Consider the following 18311-nt stretch of genomic DNA (forward strand, 5'->3'; position numbering starts at 1 on the left):
TCCTTTTGGCCTAGTAGGCCCTAACTTCCTGCAATCGTGCAGTGTGCTTACTTTCTTACTTTTACCTTTTTGTGAATTTTCAGGGTGGATCTTATCTCCTCTGAGACAAGTTTTGGCTTCTGAGAATTTTTCCAGCCAGAGACTCATTCACAGTCATCTTCAGGCTCAGGACTGGTCTGCTCATACTGGCTCATACTGTATAAATGGGGTGGCCATGGTTTCTCTAGGTCTAGCACTTCAGGCTCAGGACTGGTCTGCTCATACTGGCTCATACTGTATAAATGGGGTGGCCATGGTTTCTCTAGGTCTAGCACTTTGTTTTTCCTGTTTTTCTAGAACTTTCCTTTTTCCTAATTGTCTCAGTGTCAAGGCAGCATGTTCTTTCCTCCTGGGATTGGTGATCAGTTGTAGTTTGTTCTTCCCCCAAGGGTCCTTTGGGGTCTCATTTTAATTGTGGAAAGGGTCCCCTTTGTTTAGCAGGCCCTAGTTCTCATCTATTGTCAACCTAGTGAGGCTGGGGACTCTGAAAAGAAGGGAGATGACCCTGTCTGTTGTCTTTAAGGGGAGTGTGGTTTTGTTTCTTTTGAAGTTAGGGTTATTTGGCCTGGCACTCTAAAGTTTGTAGTTTCAAGATGCTCTTAAACCAGCACACTTTGTAATGGCTTGTCTAGGATTTTTGCTGTTGCAGTGGATACTGTGCTGAGTAACTCAAGATTAGGGCACTGCTTAATGGCCCGCTGGTCATTGTGCTGACCGGGTGGCGCCCTGGCGCTGGTCTCACCAACACCAAGCGTGAAGTGCCTGTGACTTGATGGCCCTCTGGAGCCCCTCTTCTAGCCCTTCTTCCACCCTCTCCCCCATCCCCTCTATTAGGAGCAACAATTGTAGTGCTCACTCTGGGCCAGAGTGTTACTGCCTCTGAAACATGGCCCAGCTGTCTATCAGATGGTCCTGGTGGAGCCAGGAGTGAAGGAGGAACGAAGATTTGCAAACCCTCTGACTATCACAAAAGCTCAGCAGCATCTCTGTGTACTTTGCTCCTGTAGAAAGTTGCCCAGAGAACTCCCAACGCTGTCCGGGAGTCAGAAGACAGCAAAAGTAGTGGCTTAAGGCATGGGGCCCAGGTTCCAGTGTAGATAACTTTGGCCCTGGCCCTAACTTGCTTCCTGACAGCTTTAGGCTACCCCACTCCTCCTTGTGCACTTCCCAGCTACCACTGTGGGCACTTGCTCCAGTCTCCACCTTCCATCCTACTGTGTAGCATCTCTAGGTCTATCGCTACAGTGCCCACCTGAATGCCAGCAGTAGCTGAAGCTTAAAAAAAGATTTGAAACAAATGAAAGCGAATACCCTTTCAAATTGATATAAGTTAATAGGACAGTTATATAGCTTTAGTTGTTTAGCTGCTCATGTGTCTATTAGGCGTGGACGGGTGTTTCAGAGACAGAAATGTGTGTAAAGTCACAGAGGTGAAAGGCATGGCGTGCCACAGGAAGTGCAGCTAAGTTGGTTAACGTGTGAAGGAATACTTTTACTTAAGGATGCTGCTGTTTCATGGCATTGGCCCAGTCAAGGCTTCATAATAGTTAGCTTCCTTTGTGTGCATCTTTCTTAATTACTCCTTCTCTATCTCCATTCCTACCACGTCTTCTCATTCTAGATTATTTTACTCTGAATTTGTTGTGCTCCTGGTCATCCCGATGTGTTCCTGGGGTAAAGACAATTTTATACTGAAGTTCTCACTGAGTCCTCTGCTGTTGCCTTTGTCCCTCGAACACAGTCAAGCTATTTTTGATGAATACAAAACCAAACCAAGACAAACCACAAACTAAAACCATCTAGTGAAAATCTTGGTTCTGTTAGGAAGGCAGCATGCAGAGGTGCCAGCTGGGGGGTTGGAGGGGTGTGGGGTGGGAGGATGGGGAGTGTGGGGGAGATCCACCTTAGGGGAAGAGCTACAAGCAATTCACATCTGCTGATAAAGGGAGAGTTAAGTCTTCCCCAGGGATGACCCTGCTGATTGATTATCCAAGACCAGGTGGCCAGCCCTAGAAATATACATGCAGGCAACACCAGACAGACCCAGCAGGTTGTGTTTATGTGCTTATTCATATATATGCATATGTAACAACAATGATTAAAGAAGGAGTTAAATTTGAGAGGGAGGTTGGGGGGTTACATGGGAGGGCTAGGAGGGAGGAGAAGGAGCAAATGATGTAATTATATTTTAATTAAAACAAAAACCTGTATACTTTGTCTCTATTGTTCTTTTTTAATGGTTCTACTCTATCAATTTTTACTTAGAATCTCTGATAGCAGAAAGCAGAAAGGCAAAACTTAATCTTGTTTTGCTCTTTCAGAGGGCGAGTATATTTTATGATTGCTGTAGGTAATCTCTTTAAGGAGAACTTGAGCAGATGAAACATGCTCATATTTCCCAGGAGAGAACAGCAGAAAAGACGACCTGCGGGGTTATTTTGGAAATTTGAAATAACCAAGTCAAGTACTTTATACTAGCCAGTAAAGTTTTAGCTAGTCAGTTTGCATTTTTAGTGAGAATTTTCTGTCTTAAGTTTTCGTTGTAACTAAATAGATAACTAAATAGCCTAGGGTATGAATGACAGTGGGTGAACTTAAATATTTTATTAGCTTATTTTATTTTCTGTATTCAGCAGTTTTGTCTGCATTATGTTTCGTACCATATGTATATCTAGAGCCTGAAGAGGTCAAAAGGGATCATTGGATCCACTGCAACTGGAATAATGGATGATTGTGAGCCATAATGTACGTGCTGGGAACCAGACCTGGGTCCTCTGCAAGAGCAGCATCTTCAGCTCCTGAGTGAATGTTTAATTCACTGAGGAAAATGTGATGTTTATTCATAAGAGGAATGACATGGAATTTAGATAAAATGTATTTGATTACTTTGAAAGGGTGCATTACTTTGAAAGGGTGCATTACTTCTATCTTTTCTTGTGTATTAGGGAGTGAGCTTAGTGCCTGTGGGTGCTGGCAAGAGCTGGCACAGGACTGAATCTTCATACTGTGTTCCTAATCCTATGAGTTCCAGTATAGGAAGATTAGACAGCTTTCTTCTTTCTGGAGTATAGGTTTTGGTAAAGGAAGTCTTCTTCCATTCTTCAGTCACTTAATGTGGTTATTTTTTAAAGTTCTTGAGTTCATTTTTGGTTGTCTGTTTGGACAAGTCAAGTCTTTTGTAACCATGGTCTTGTTTCTTGAGGCCTCTGAACACTGCTGTGCGCTTCCCTGGCATTTTCTTTCTAAGCAGTTAAGAACTGTTCTGTTTGCTTCTGATATGTTTAGAAGCTAGCATCTTGTCAGGGCAAGAGCCTTCCTGTGTGTTCAGTGATAGTGACACCAGTTTCTTTGTTGCTGTCACAAGCCACTATAAAAGAGCAGATTGGTGCACCTGTTCCTAACTTCAGTATGGCAAATTATTTTGGTGTAAAACAGCACAGCTAAGCAGTTGTTATTGTTAATGATGGCGACATCAGCATACATATTAAATTTCAAATAAGTATAGGCGAAAGGAGGATTTAAAGTGGCTATTCACTCTTGGTCAAGGTCGACGTACCAGATATCAGTTCCCTCCTGTATAGCAGGCCTAAGTCCAGTCAGAAGCTGTTGGTTACCTTTTTAACAGTTATGCCACAGTTGCACCACAGGCCTGTATTGCCTGTCTGATTTTTATTGTGGCTCCGGAAATTTGTAGCAAATGGATGGAACTGAAACAAATTATACAGTGAGGTAACACAGATACACAAAGACATTTTTTGATTTGTGAGTTTGAATTTGGGTATTTGTAGAAACCTGGAAAGTAGAAAGGGGCCCTTATGGGGAACAGGAGGAAAGAGACTTAGGGAAGTGAGTTAGTAAGATACAGTGATGTGAAAAGGAAAAGGGAAATGACGGGGAGAGGACTAGAGCCAGGGCAACAGGCTGGGGTGAAGGGGGTGAGAATTCACACTAAGGATGTCTTCTTTCTTTCTTTCTTTCTTTCTCTTTTCTCTTTTTTTTTCTTTTTCGGAGACTGGGTTTCTTTATAGTCTTTGGAGCCTGTCCTGGAACTAGCTCTTGTAGACTAGGCTGGCCTCAAACTCATAGAGATCCTCCTACCTCTGCCTCCTGAGTGCTGGGATTAAAAGCATGCGCCACCACTGCCCTGCTGATTTCTTTTTTTAATTGCTGCATAAAATTGCATTAAAATTTCACATTCCATTTGTCCGTTCATCTGGACATCTGGCTGTTCCTATTTCTATTACGATGAGAGCAAGTGATGGCCATGGGTGGACATGTGCCTCTGTGGTACGATGTAGGTGTATGCTCAGGAGCAGCACGGCTGGATCACATGGTAGTTTTATTTCTCACTTCTTGGGGCACCTCCATGGTTTGTATTCCTGCTAGTAGTGAGTTAGGTCTCCCACATCCTTGTCACCATTTGTCATCATTTGTTTTCTTAATCTTACCACTGGAGAGGCTGACAGAATAGTTGAGTGAGGCCAGCCTGAGACACACAAGAAGACACGAGCAAACAGACAAATACATTTAAAGACTGGTTAAATGCTGGTTGCTTGTGCCTTACTGTTTGAGGTGTGTGCTACCACTGCTTCTGCTTCTGCAGAGGAGTGGTGATGATTTCATATGACGTAGACATTTCTCTCAGTACTCATGTGGGTCCCACTTTTATCTTCATTCCTGTACCTTTTTTTTTAAATTGGGAGAGATTTGTTTCGTCCTTTTAAAAGATTTTTTAAAAAATTATGCGTATAGGTGTTTTGCCTGCGTGTATGTCTGTGCACCACATTTGTGCCTGCGAGGCCAGAATAGGATGTCAGATCCTCTGGAACTGGAGTTACAGAAGATTGTGAGCCACCATGAGGGTCCTAGGAAATGAATCCAGGTCCTCTGGAAGATCCGCCAGTGCTCTTCACTGCAGAGCCATCTCTCCAGCCCCATCTTCTTTTTGTATAGCAGCTTAGAATTTTTATCTACCTAGAGTTGTCAGTCTTTTGATGAGGATATAATCAACACAAGATAGAAAAATGTTAGTGCCTTGAAAAGTAATATTTTAAGTTTATTGTATGCAACTAAAAATCTGAGAAATAAGCTAAACCATTATTAACTTTAATAGATACTTTAATAAATAGCAGGGTATAACTCTTGATTTGGTTAGTTAATGCTCACATTTAGTCTTTAGTAACTTGATTTTTATTTTAAAATTAGGATCTCAGGTTGTAGCTCAGGTTGGCCATGAACTCATGTCATGGTTCTCAGCCTCCCCATTTCTGAAATGGCAGGTTTTATGTCATGGCTTTAACCTGAACATTTTTTTTTTATGGTTCTTTCCCTCTGATCATTGTACTTTCCTTCTCTGTTCTTATTTATTTTTAAAGAATATTTTATGTAGCCCATGCTCATCTTAAACTCATTAAGGTAAGAGTGACCTTAAATTTCTGGTCCTCGTGCCTCCATCCCTGTGTGCTGGCATATAAGCATGTCTCCATGCCTGGGCTTATGAACTGCTAGGGACTGAACACAGCTCAGAAGGAAGCACCCCACCAACTGAGCTCCATCTATAGGCCCTTCGTTACTGCTCTTTTTATCTATCTCTTTAGATATTGGCAGGAAAAAACCTTAAAAAATATTAGAGTTAAATTTTCTTCCACATATTGCCTTCCCTAGGGTTAATAATGAGTTAGCAATCATTGGAAATGACAAGATAATTAGTATATTAACTTGTTTTTATAAAAGTGTGGAATGTTCTCTACAGTAGGAAATGCTTTATTGGAACTGAAGAATATAAGTTTAAAAGGCTCATAAAATGTGTTTCCTCTTAGATAAGTGATGAAGAGAAGACTCTTCGAGAACAAGATATCATTGCATCCTCGCCAAGCCTAACTGGGGTTAAGTGGGAATCGGAGTCAGTTTATAAGGTATGTAAACATTTATAAAGCGTCATGCTTAGCTTTATCTGCATTTAAAAAATATTTATTTATTATATATACAGTGTTCTTCCTGAATGCCAGAAGAGGGTACTAGATCTCATTATAGATGGTTGTGAGCTACCAGGTGGTTGCTGGGAATTCAATTCAGAACCTCTGGAAGAGCAGCAAGTGCTCTTAACCTCTGAGCCATCTCTCCAGCCCTCTTTCCCTGCATTTTTAACTTACACATTTGGATAGCCCCTCCCACTTCATTGTGTGAATAGATCGTACTCAGGAGACACTCAGTGCTGGGCTACCCTCCACGCAGACATCCTTCTCACCCTTTTGGGGTTCTGGCTGCACCCCAGGCCATTCTGTTGAAGGAAAACCTTAGGGGCTTCGCTTGGGCTCCTGCATGTGCTCTGGGGCTGCCTCCTCTTTTCTATTTGGCTCTAATACTCTTTAATTGGTGCTTTGCTAGAAACTCTGCAGTTTGACACAAGCTATAGTCATCAGAGAGGAAGGAACCTCAATTGAGAAAACAAAATGCCACCCTGAGCTCCAGCTGTAAGGCATTTTCTTAGTAATGAATCGGGGAGGGTCTAGCCCATTGAGAATGATGCTATGCCTGGGCTGATGGTCCTGGGTTCTACAAGAAAGCAGGCTGAGTAAGTCATGGGAAACAAGTCAGCAAGCTGTACTCCTCCATGGCCGCTGCATCAGCTCCTGCCCTGCTTGAGTTTCTGTCCTGACTTCCTTCAGTGATGAACAGCAGTATGGAAGTGCAAGCCGAATAAACCCTCTGCTCCCCACCTTGCTCTTTGGTCGTGGTGTTGTCTCAGGAGTAGAAACCCTGACTAAGACAGCTCTCTAGGCAGGTCTTGGGCTCTTCCACACACTTAGGCTTATGATTTTGTGTGGTCCCGTTGCATCTCAGCTCTGTACTGTGAGCCTATCGCTTTCCTATGGGGATGCCTTCCTGAACCTAGTCCAGCATCTTTGCTGGGTCATCTACATTTCTTCTGTCCTCTCAGCATACAGACCTTCTTTATGTGAGCTGGCCAGATAACTTGGGAATAAGTAGTTGTGAAGGGGAAGAGGGAAATCTGAAATTAACTGAAAACTTGGTGACTGCCATCTCATAGTTGACCTTGGAAATGATGGACAGTCACAGTAAACTTGGAAGTACACCTTTCTTACTTACCCACTTACTTAATTTTATACACAGGTCCCTCCTTCCCCTTTTATTCAGTTTTTGTTTTTTATTTTTGGTTTTGAGGCAGTGTCTCAGCAAGTTGACCAAGCTGGCCTTACCCAGGCAGGACTTGAATTTGTGATCATCCTCGTTCAGTCTCCTGAATTGCTTGGATTAAAGATTGAATGCACAACGAAGTCTTGCCTCCACATTAGTTGTCTGTACCTTTTTCTTTTTCTTCACACCAAGCCATCATCCAGCCTCCTCCCAAGCATAGTGTATGAGGATTGGGTCCTTGATTTATAGCACACATAGCCTTTGCTTGACCATCACAGCATCTGTTGCTTCTGCCTGGGCATTTTTATTTGCACTGTACTTACCATAGTAAGCTAGAGGCCTAGACTGTTACAGAAAAAAACACAGCGGGATTATTTAGCTTTTGTCTTCCTTCCTTTCCCCAGGTTTACAGATTTGGGTCCAGAGGAATTTATTTCACTCACTAAATCATAAGCCAGTAGTAGACTAGAATAGATTCTAGGCTTGGACTAGAGCTTGCTTCCAAATGCCATCCTCTGCTCTTGCCTGCATTGCACTAACCCTTCTTCCCTATGCCTCTGCTGTGTCTCGTGTACCACCTGTTGCAAACCATAGCACATATGATGCCCTGTGGAGCTGTTTGATATTCCACAAGTCATTTTTCCTGTTCTTAAATAAATTACGAACTCTTTGGGGACAAGAACTATATTGTAGTCATGGAAAGCAGGACATTTGTTGCAAGCGTTCTAGTTAAAAGGCATGTGATCACAGACTAGAGACGTACGTGCCCTACCAGAGGATGCAGGTTTGGTTCCCAGAACTCATATTAGATAGCTCACAGTTGCCAATAAGTCCAGTTTCTGGGGACCCAACACCCTGTCTAGACTCTGGACAGTGTACTAACATGTGCTCATATCCATATATAAACACAACATATATACATAATTTAATAAAACGAAATAAAAAGCATTTAAATGACACATGATCTGTTGTTCAGAGTGTGAGGTGTCATCATATGCATCAAACTGCAGCCAGGCAGATTTCAGTGTTGCCCAAGACTAGAAACATTTTCATTGCTTCATTTTCAAAAGAATAAAAAATATATTTTCTAGGATGATGATTTTCACAGTCATCTAAGATCATGTGATGCTTATCTCTTAAATGGTGGGTTAATTCATAGGACTTAATCTTCATTTTATTTTAAAATAAATACTTAAATTCTTAGGGCAGATATTTAACAGCAAAACTGAAGGGTCATTATTTCAACTTCTTGGTGTTGAGAGAAACTCTTGACATATATTTCTCCAGTGAGGGAACAGAAGCTTAGATGAACAGATTGGGAATTAGCTTCAATTACAGCTAATTTTTAGCACTGGATATTTTTAAAGATAAAAATTAGAAGAGTACTATTTGACAACAAATTCTGAACCTGTCATGAGGTGACTATAACATGTCTAAAGACTTTGATGTAGAAGTTTAAAATTTTGTGGTTTATATTTCAGAAATTTGTAGGTTATAACTAAAAGGAAACATTCTTTTTTGACTCTTTTTAAATTATTGTTACTGTCTTTTGAAACATGTACTCTAAAACATTTTTTGTTTACGCCATTAATTCTTCCTAAATGTTAACTGTTTGGTTTTAAGGAATACGTTTTTTATTCTCTTTTCTTTTTGCAGCTTCTGAAACTAATGGGTTTTGTTTGACTTAACGTTTGAAGCCTCAGGACCTGGTAACAATAGAAACTGATGTGTTTCCCTGTTTCCTTCTGAACCCAGATCCCCTTTGCTGATGCTCTGGACCTGTTCAGAGGAAGGAAGGTCTATTTGGAAGATGGATTTGCTTATGTGCCGCTTAAAGACATCGTGGCCATCATCCTGAACGAGTTCAGAGCCACACTGTCTAAGGCTCTGGCAGTAAGTGTCCTCTATTATATCTTTATTTGACATCATTATAAATCCCTGGTGACTGTGTTTTGTGCTCTTTTACAGAGTAAGTTAATTTAATTTTAATAGTAACATTTTGATTGCCTGTGGTATTGTGTTGTTAATTGTGGAATCCTAGGGTTCTAAAGTGTTAGTTGCCACACATGGTTTTCTTATTGCTTCTTCTGATAGTACTAATGGGTGACTGACTACTAATTATGGCAGCGGTTTCTGTAGGTTATCCATCAAATCATTTCTGCTTGGAGATGGACTTTATATGTGGTCCTTAAAAGCAATGTGGCCGTTGGTGGAAATAACTTCTAGATTTCTGTTGTGAATTGCTATAGTTCTATCAGTAGAGGGCATTGTAGAAGCAAATTTTGGTTTTCTTATTTTGTGGTGTTGGAAGTTGAAACCTAGGGCCTCGGCTTGCTAGGGAGTCATCTACTGCTGACCTGTGTGCCATCAGCCCTAGGAGAAAGTGCTTATATTTAGGTACTAAAAACAGTGATAGGCTACTGCTGAGTAAAAAGCCCAGAATTACGTGACATTCGAAGAGCTATGTTGAGTAAATGACAGCATATTTAGTTTGTTGAAATCTTACTTCAGACTGATGACACTTGACTTTTAATCTAGGTCAGTTTCTTTTATGCTTTTTTGCTCTTAATGTGGAAGAGGACTTCAGGATCGAAGGGCGATCATGAAGCTGTAATGACAGTTGTGTAAGCATATGGTCAACTTTCTTTGTGAGGTAAAATTGTAGTGTGTCTGGTACAAATAATTCTTATTATTGACTCTCTAGGGTCACTTAAGCATGCATCATTCAGTTATTTGGGAAGGCTAAAATATCTACTATTTTTATTTGGTGAGGCAGCTTATGGAAACACCTAACTGGTTTTCCATGAAAATCTGTGTGTGTGGGTGTGTGGTGTTAATGATGGAACCAAGGGCCTTGTGTGTGTGCTAACACATCGTCTACTCCTGAATTATACTCTCAGGTCTGAGTAGGTATTTAGCTGTTAATGTTCTTACTTCATCTAATTCCATGCTATATTATAAATATTTATTATGGCTAATGCTCTTAATGTGATTTACTCTGCCCCACAATGTGCTTATGAATAAGAATAGTGACTCCACCACTATGGACCTATTTGTTTATTGGTTGGCATTCTCTTTGTTCTGTGGTTCTTGTTTCAACCAGTTCTCTGTTTTGGATAGCATTTCTTTGTGTGAAATAGCTACATTCTTTTCAAGACAGTAGACAGCAGTGAATGCTGTCCACTAATGCTCCTGTTCTCCATAGTCACAGAGCCATCACTGTGCGTTTATTTTGCTTATAATTCCATATAACAGTCTACCTTTGAAGGATGTTAAGTCAGGAACTCCAGGAAGGAACCTGCACTCAGAAACTGAAACAAACCACAGGGAATGTTACTTGCTGAGCTAGCCTTCCTATAGCACCCAGGACCACCTGTCTAGGGGTAGCACCACTCTTAGTGAACTGAGCCCTCCACATCAATCATTTGTCAACAAAATGCACCGCAGACGTGTTCACAGGCCAGCCTGGTGGGGCATTTTCTTAATTGAGATTCCATTTTCTAAAATGATTCTATTTTGTGTCAAACTGACATACAAACACAAAAAGATACAAAAGACCACATAGGTCCTGACACAATAATAATGGGATCTTGAATACTCCACTCTCAAGTTTAGATAGGTCTTCCAAATTAAAAATAAAGAAATTTCAGAGCTAAAATATACTATGAATGAATTGGACTTAACAGAGTAGTCCACCCAACAGATGAGGAATATACATTATAGATATAATAGGATAAAAGGGTAGATTCTTGATTCTACTCTGAAAAGAAAAAGGGAGGATATAGATATAAGAAAAAAGGTAGATTATTGAATTCTTTTTCCTATATTCTTACTTCAAAGATTGGGCACCAAATATAGCATGATTGATAAAAACCTAGAGACAGATATTGGGATTCAACCTGAAGACCAGAAAGGCAAAGCAGCTAGCCACTGGCTCTTACCTCTACCTCAGTTTGAAAATGGCGGTCTAGCCTCTAGGAATCCTCAGAATGAGACTGAGCCTGAAACTTGTTTCCTCCCATTTTATATTCTTCTCTAGGGCTGGGATTAAAGGTTTGTGGTGCTACTGTCCTGCTTCTGTGGCCAGCTAGTATGGCTATTGGGATTAAAGGTGTGTACCCCACTACCTGATGTGTATGGCTGGTCAGTGCAGCTCTTTTACTCTCTGATCTTCAGGCAAGCTTTATTAAAATACAAATGAAATATCACTACATTATATTTTTCTTAGCAAAACATGGAACCTTCTCTAAAATTTATCTCATAAGGTACAAATCAAATCTCAAAAATACAAAAAATTAAGATAGTCTATGTCTTCTATTAGACCATCATGCACTACAACTAAAAATTAACATTAAGAAAAACAACAGGGCTGGAGAGATGGCTCAGAGGGTAAGAGCATTGCCTGCTCTTCCAAAGGCCCTGAGTTCAATTCCCAGCAACCACATGGTGGCTCACAACCATCTGTAATGAGGTCTGGTGCCCTCTTCTGGCCTGCAGGCATACACACAGAAAGAATATTGTATACATAATAAATAAATAAATAAATAAATATTTTCAAAAAAACAACAAAAACCATAAAATACTTGGAGACTAAACAGCAAACGTTTGAATGAATCCAAGAAATGAGAGAGGAAATTAAAACATTCCCAAAGACAAATGATAATGAAAATACATCCTGTTAGAACCTGCATGCTGCCAAAGCAGTCCTAAGAAGAAAGTTTATAGCAATAAGTTTTCATGTTAAAAAGATTTGAGAAATACCAAATAAATAACCCAACAATGCACCGTAAGACTCTCCCGAAACAAGCAGATGGCCCTGCGCACAGTAGATGCCAAGAAATAATGATTAGAGAAGAAACTGAGTAAAAGAAAACTACACGAAGTCAGCCAAAGAAAGTGCTGGTTCCTTGAAAAAGTTAGTAAGACAGACAGTCCTTAACTAACTGATAAAGAAAGAGGGGGAAGACGCAAATTGATCAAATTCGAGATCAAAAGGGTGCCGTTACTGCTGACCTGAATGGATTTCAGAATGTCATTAGAAATTACCATGAAATTAATAATCTGAAAAACTGGATAACCCAGAATAGAAGAACTTTCCAAGGCATATCGTCTGCCAAAATTAATCCCTGAAGGTATAAAGAACTTAAGCAGCGAAATTGAAGCTTTTAACAAAGACTCTACTAAGCAGGGAAATTGAAACTTTTAACAGAGAGTCCACTCGAAGAAAAGCCCAAGACAAGATGGATTCACTGCTGAATTCTATCAAACTGTCAAGGAAGAACTCATACCAAATGGTTTTTATTATTACATTCAACTAAAGTATCGTATTCACTAGTGTACAATGGTAGCCATTATAAGATGGGAATTAAAATGGGTATGAGAAGAATAGAAGCAGATGGTAGTCATTTCCTTTGCCATTTTAGTAGGTCATCTTGTATATGCCTTCTTTGGAATCATTACTGGAGAATGCTGGTGTTATTGCTGGGAAGGTGTTTGCAGCAGGGATGTACAACAGAAGTATTTGGGGGGAGAAAGGATTTTGGTGTTGGGTGTGTTGAACTTATGTAATTATGGGGCAGTGATAAATTTGGTTTGGAGTATGTATGTATACGTGTATTATATATACGTATTGTATATATCCTTTATACTATATATTAATTAGTCATTATGTTGACATCATTGAATAACAACTAAAACTTAGCAAAAATATTTCTAGGTTTCTGATTCATTAAGTTCACTCATTGGAAACCAGTAAATGCATATTAAAGTTCTTTAAAATCCTAGAGTACTCCGCACATGAGATGTACATTTAAAGGGGTAGACTTCTGTGAAAAATAGTATTTTAGGAAGTTTTACTTTTTCTTTTGATTTTATTCTACAGTGCTTTACACAGTTTATATTTTGTCATGGAAATTGATAGGGAGAACTTTGATGATTCACTTCTTTCTGGCCTTCTTTGGTTTCCAGAAAATGTTATTAGCATGGATAGCTGGTATTGTGAGTGTGAGAGGGTTTTAGAATTGTATGGTATCATCTGTGTATGGTCTTGGTCTTTTTCTTCAGATGTTAGAATACAACTGCTTAATAGAGACCATCTCAGATCAGTCTACTATAACTGGTTATTCTGTAGAGCGTGGGATGAACTGTAAGCATGTTTGTCTGTTCTGGAGGTGTCTGGTGAGGGCCTGCTTCTGGATTGGTGTGTGGTGATTATCTTGTCTTCTCAGATGGTGTGTGTAGGGAGAGAGAAAGGACATGCTCTTGTGCCTTTTTATATAGGGGTTCATAAAGTCTTTCTTTATGACCTAATTGTTTTCCAAATGCCAGCAAGTCATTGTCTTATTTACTTTGTGTGATAGGGCTTAGCAGAATTCTGCCTCTTCCTTTTAACATACATGAGTGTAGTATTAGTTTCTTTTTTTAACATAATTTTTTTAACCGAATCTTTGGGTATTTCATATCAAGTACCCCAATTCCACTCATTTCCTAGTCCCTCCATATCTGCCCCCATCCTTGTAACCTCCCCCAAAAGTTAATTTAAGACAAAAAACAACCCCAACTGATGGAGGAAGGTCATTGGTTAAATAAAAAGAAACTGCTTGGCTCTCATTGGTTAGAGATAGGTGGGAGGAGTAAACAGAACAGAACGCTGGGAGGAAGAGGAAGTGAGCTCAGACTCCACAGCTCTCCTCTCAGAAGCAGATGCCTCAGAGAGATGCCATGCTCCGCTCTCCCGGGCAGACGCACGCAATGAAGCAAGCCGCCAGGTTAGACATGCTGAACCTTTCCCGGTAAGACTGGTGCTCACAGATTATTAGAGATGGGTTGATCGGGATGTGAGAATTAGCCTGTAAGGGCTAGAGGCCAAGCAGTGTTTAAATGAATACAGTTTGTGTGTTGTTATTTCGGGGCATAAGCTAGCCATGTGGGCAGCCGGGGTGCTGGGGATGCAGCCCCGTCGCTCATATTACTACACCCAACCCCCCAAACAAGCAAACAAAAACAAAAAAACCCAAAACAAAAACAAAACCAAAAAGCTCCCAAAAACCAAAAGCATCTTATTGACCCCTTGGGCAATGCCTGCTCCTCTTTCAGCCACAGTGCTCTGTGCATGAACCGTTCCACTCCTCTGTGTTTCCTGCATCTCCATCATGTATCTGTCATAGTGGCATTTGAATTTGGTGTGTCATGCAGTATACCTTTTTGCTCAATCAGCCCACACAGCTTTTCTTGTGGGTGTATGTCAGGATAGTTCAAGGCCTCTGGTACTTCAACTACAAGGTCTCAGATATCCTGCTGTTGCCCTGAGTCGTGGGGGATGCTGCGGCTTTGAATCCACAGGACCAGCCCCTTCTCATGCTTCAGCAGCTCCTAGGTGGGGAAGATGTTGGGGTGAGCCAACTCAAAGTCCTGAATCTGTGCCCTGGTGGTCAGCCTGTTAACTTTCCCAGATCCAAACCAATATAGCTGGCTCCCCCTTTGGCCGGGTGAGGAGCAGGGCCAGCTCTTCTTGCACCTGAGCCCCCAGGGCCAGCTGTCCCTGCTCTGACTACATGAGGGGCAGGGCCAGTCCTTCCTCCCCACATACCACAATGCCATCTTAAAAATTATAATACTTTTACAAATTCTTTGAGAATGTCACCCATGTATACAGTGTATACATTTTCATATTCACTCCTCGATGTTTTCTTATATAAGAAGCTTTCTATTTTGTCTATGCATGTTTAATTGCAGAAATATGAATAGCTTCCAGCCTCATGGAGTCTGTCAGTAAAGGACACAGGTCTTTTGCCGCAGGTCTAATGTAGCATCTTGAGCTCAGTGCCTTTTCAGTAGTCTGGTGCCTTTCTTAGGCTCAACCAAACCTCTCGTCTGTATTGCTTTCTGGGATCACTCTCAAGCAGTGTTTCCACGAACATTTTAAATACTTCAGTGACTGTAGGGTAAAGATTATGCTGGAGTTAATTATCTCTAAAGGCCAATGCCATGTCTTATGAAGATTAGCTACCTAGATCTGAAGAGTTGCCTGTGAGAACTGTATGTTTGGATGCGATTTTTTGTTGTTAAAAGAAATGAAATCAGGATGGATGCAGTTCAGCTGTGTACGCAATGAGAACAAAGCACCTGCTAATATGCACCAGATGCCACGTGTAGAGCATTTCTGAGCTCCCAGGGACAGGTATTTCTGACTTCAGAAATCCGACTTTTGTGTTCACTTTTGTGCTTTTCTCTTTCTCCCTTACTCCTCGTGAAGTCAGGCAATCCCACACTCCTTTGTAATAGCTCCTGTTTCTGAGGTTATGTGTCCTATTAAGAGTTATAATTACCCATTTGAAAGCTCCAGTGCAGACTCTTATGGAGTAATGAATAGTTTTCCACACTGTGCCTTGTTTCTCTTAAGTGTACCGACTAATGCGTATGTGAAACACCGATTTTATTCCCGTTGCCTACTTGTGATGAGAAAGTGTCAGCTGATTCAGTTGCTAGGAAACAGCCGATTACTGAAATAGTTTTGGGAGGGGGTACTTGCAAATCCAATTCTTCGACAGTTCTGCTTTCATGGAACAGAAATGTATTCAGCCACTACAAAGAAAGATGTATCACCTGTTGGAGTTTCAATTTAAAATCTTTCGCACAGGGGAGCTGTACTATGAAAAGTGTTACAGGATTGATTAAGTGTTGAGGGTGTAATTTTAAAACAGAGACTGGGCATGAAAAGTAATGATTATGTTCCTGTATGACTGGGTCTCAGTTTTCCGATTCATCATTATGAGAGTAAGAAGAGCTAGAGAGGAGGAAATAAAACCTAGCACACATGGCACACTAGAATTAACATAAAAGAACTGTATTAATTAAATCAACTTCATAAGATAGAAGTGGGATTGGTCATATAGTAGATTAAGTCACCCACATGTCCTTCTTCACTTTGGTTGCTTAATCTGTGCCAGAGGAAGAATATTGAAAAGGAGTGTTTGGTCTTCTTTTATAACTGACAGATTTTTTTTTTGTAACTATAATTTTATGGTTTTGAACCTAAGGTTTTGTGCATACAAGGAAATCACTGTGCTACTGACTTTTCTCCCTAGCCCCTAGCCAAAGGATATTTATTTTATGTCAAGTCAGTAACTTTTCTTAAGTATTCAGTGTGTGAGGCCAAACCCCTGCTGGGGAGACAGTGTGCCTGGGCTTCCAGGACACAGCAGCAGGGGGGAGGGGGGGGGAAGGGGAGAGGGGGAGCGATGTGAACAGCTGCATGCATGGTCAGGTGAGAGAAGAGTGTGTATGAAGTAAAGAGACCACAAATATGATGCAGCGATGAACTTGGTTTGAAACTTAGTTGCACAGAGGGCTTCAAAGATGTCAGCTTTGGTTTGAGTTTGGCTTTGTTTTTTGGAAAACAGATTAAAATGTTTTATACTAATTTTAAGTTTGTAAGCCATCCTGTAAAAATTTTGTGAAGTATCAGAATATGTGAAGATAGAACTATATAATTTATATTTTGATAGTATGGTATGTAACATTTAGAACTCATTAATTTCTTTCAAATATTTTCTTAAAATATCACAATATTTCTCTCCCTTCCTCCTTTCCTCCCTCCTCTTTCTCTCCTTCCTTCCTCCCTGTCTCCCTCTCACTTTCTTTTTCTGAGATAGGTTGTTACTATGTAGTACAGGCTGTTCTCAACCTGTTATCTTCTTGCCTTAGCGTCCTAAGTATGGGTATCACAGGCATGAATAACTCCACCAAACTTAATAGCATTAAATGACTATATTATCTATCACTGAGATATTATGAAATTGTTTATGTCTATGGTCTGCATGTTTGTACATGCACCATGTTCCAGAAGAGGCTCTTGGGTCCCTGTTACTGGATTTATAAATGGTTGTGAGCCACCATGCAGATGCCAGGAACCAAACCTGGGCTCCCAGCAAAAGCAGCCAGAGCTCTTTACCATTGAGCCATGGCCAGCCCCATCACGTATATTTTAGTAACTTACTTTTCCATCTCAATGACACTGGACGTCATCATTTCTACCAGTCACATGCAGTGTTGTATGAACTTCTTATCTAAACTTTGGTCTTTATTTTTGTATGTTCATGTAAATTTAGAGATTATTGAGTCAGAAAGCCTTTTTTGTTGCTTTTTGTTTGTGTATGTACAGGTGAGTGCATACGTGTGGAATCCAGGGGTTGATGTCAGGTGTCTTTTTCAATGACTCTCTACCTCATCTCTGAGACAGGATCTTTCACGGAACCCAGAGCTCACCAGTTTGACTAAACTTGCTGGCCAACAAGCCCCAGGAGTCTCTTTTTTTTTTCTTTCTGCCTTTTCAAGGGCTAGGATTACAGGTGCATGCTGCCCTCCTGACTTTTTATGTAGGTCTTGAAGTGGGGGCACTCTAAACTCTAGTCCTCATGCTTACACCACAAAGTTTTACCAACTGCTAGCCCAAGTTTAAGTAGTTTAATGCACTTGATGCTTTCTGGAGCTACCTTTTCTTTTCTTTTCTTAAAATTTTTTTCATTGAGCTCTACATTTTTCTCTGCTCCCCCCCCACCTCTCCCCTCCCCCTCAACCCTACCCCACCAGAAATCACTTCCTTGCTTGCAGGAACTCATGAGGGTCCCATGCTCCCAGCAGCTACAAGTATAGAAAAACAAATTGTTTAACTACAGCAAGCAAAAGGTCATAGAAAGTTCAGGGTCTGAGGGTCTACAGCCCCCAACAGCTCCCTCTTTTCTATATAATTAGACCACGCCTGTGTTAGGTTACAGAAGCTCAAATTCACATCTTACCTGTCATCAGGAACACTTGCCTCCACACACAAGGCTTCTATCTTAGGTTGATTGTGACAGGCTCCTGTTTTACCCATCTCTGGCTCACTGGCCTTCTTGTAGCATGTTGACCCATACAGTGACTGGCTGTTTTGCTTTTCTAACCTTCAGTTTGAACCCCAATATCTGTCTCTGGGTTTTTATTAATCATGCCACATTGAAGGGTATGGATGTTGTCTTAGAGTGTAAGTGCTATACAGGTAGTTAGAAATTAGTGTAAGAGCAAGGATACCGGCTGTAAATGTGCTGATGAGGATCATGGAAGATGTGACCAGAGTC

The 18311-nt window shown here is 40.7% G+C and overlaps 1 protein-coding gene across 2 annotated transcripts in view; it reads left to right on the top strand.

Annotated features, from left to right (window-relative positions):
- Positions 1-18311, top strand: part of Prim2 (DNA primase subunit 2) — a 182201-nt gene that overhangs the window by 25742 nt on the left and 138148 nt on the right. For both annotated transcript variants that reach the window (XM_041656070.1, XM_041656071.1), the window contains exons 6-7: positions 5859-5954; positions 8953-9090. In XM_041656070.1, the coding sequence (XP_041512004.1) occupies positions 5859-5954; positions 8953-9090 (234 nt within the window). The remainder of the gene's footprint in view (positions 1-5858; positions 5955-8952; positions 9091-18311) is intronic.

Source organism: Microtus oregoni, unplaced genomic scaffold, assembly GCF_018167655.1.
Source record: "Microtus oregoni isolate MIOR12 unplaced genomic scaffold, Mior012 000007F_ref0000211, whole genome shotgun sequence".
Classification (NCBI taxonomy): domain Eukaryota; kingdom Metazoa; phylum Chordata; class Mammalia; order Rodentia; family Cricetidae; genus Microtus; species Microtus oregoni.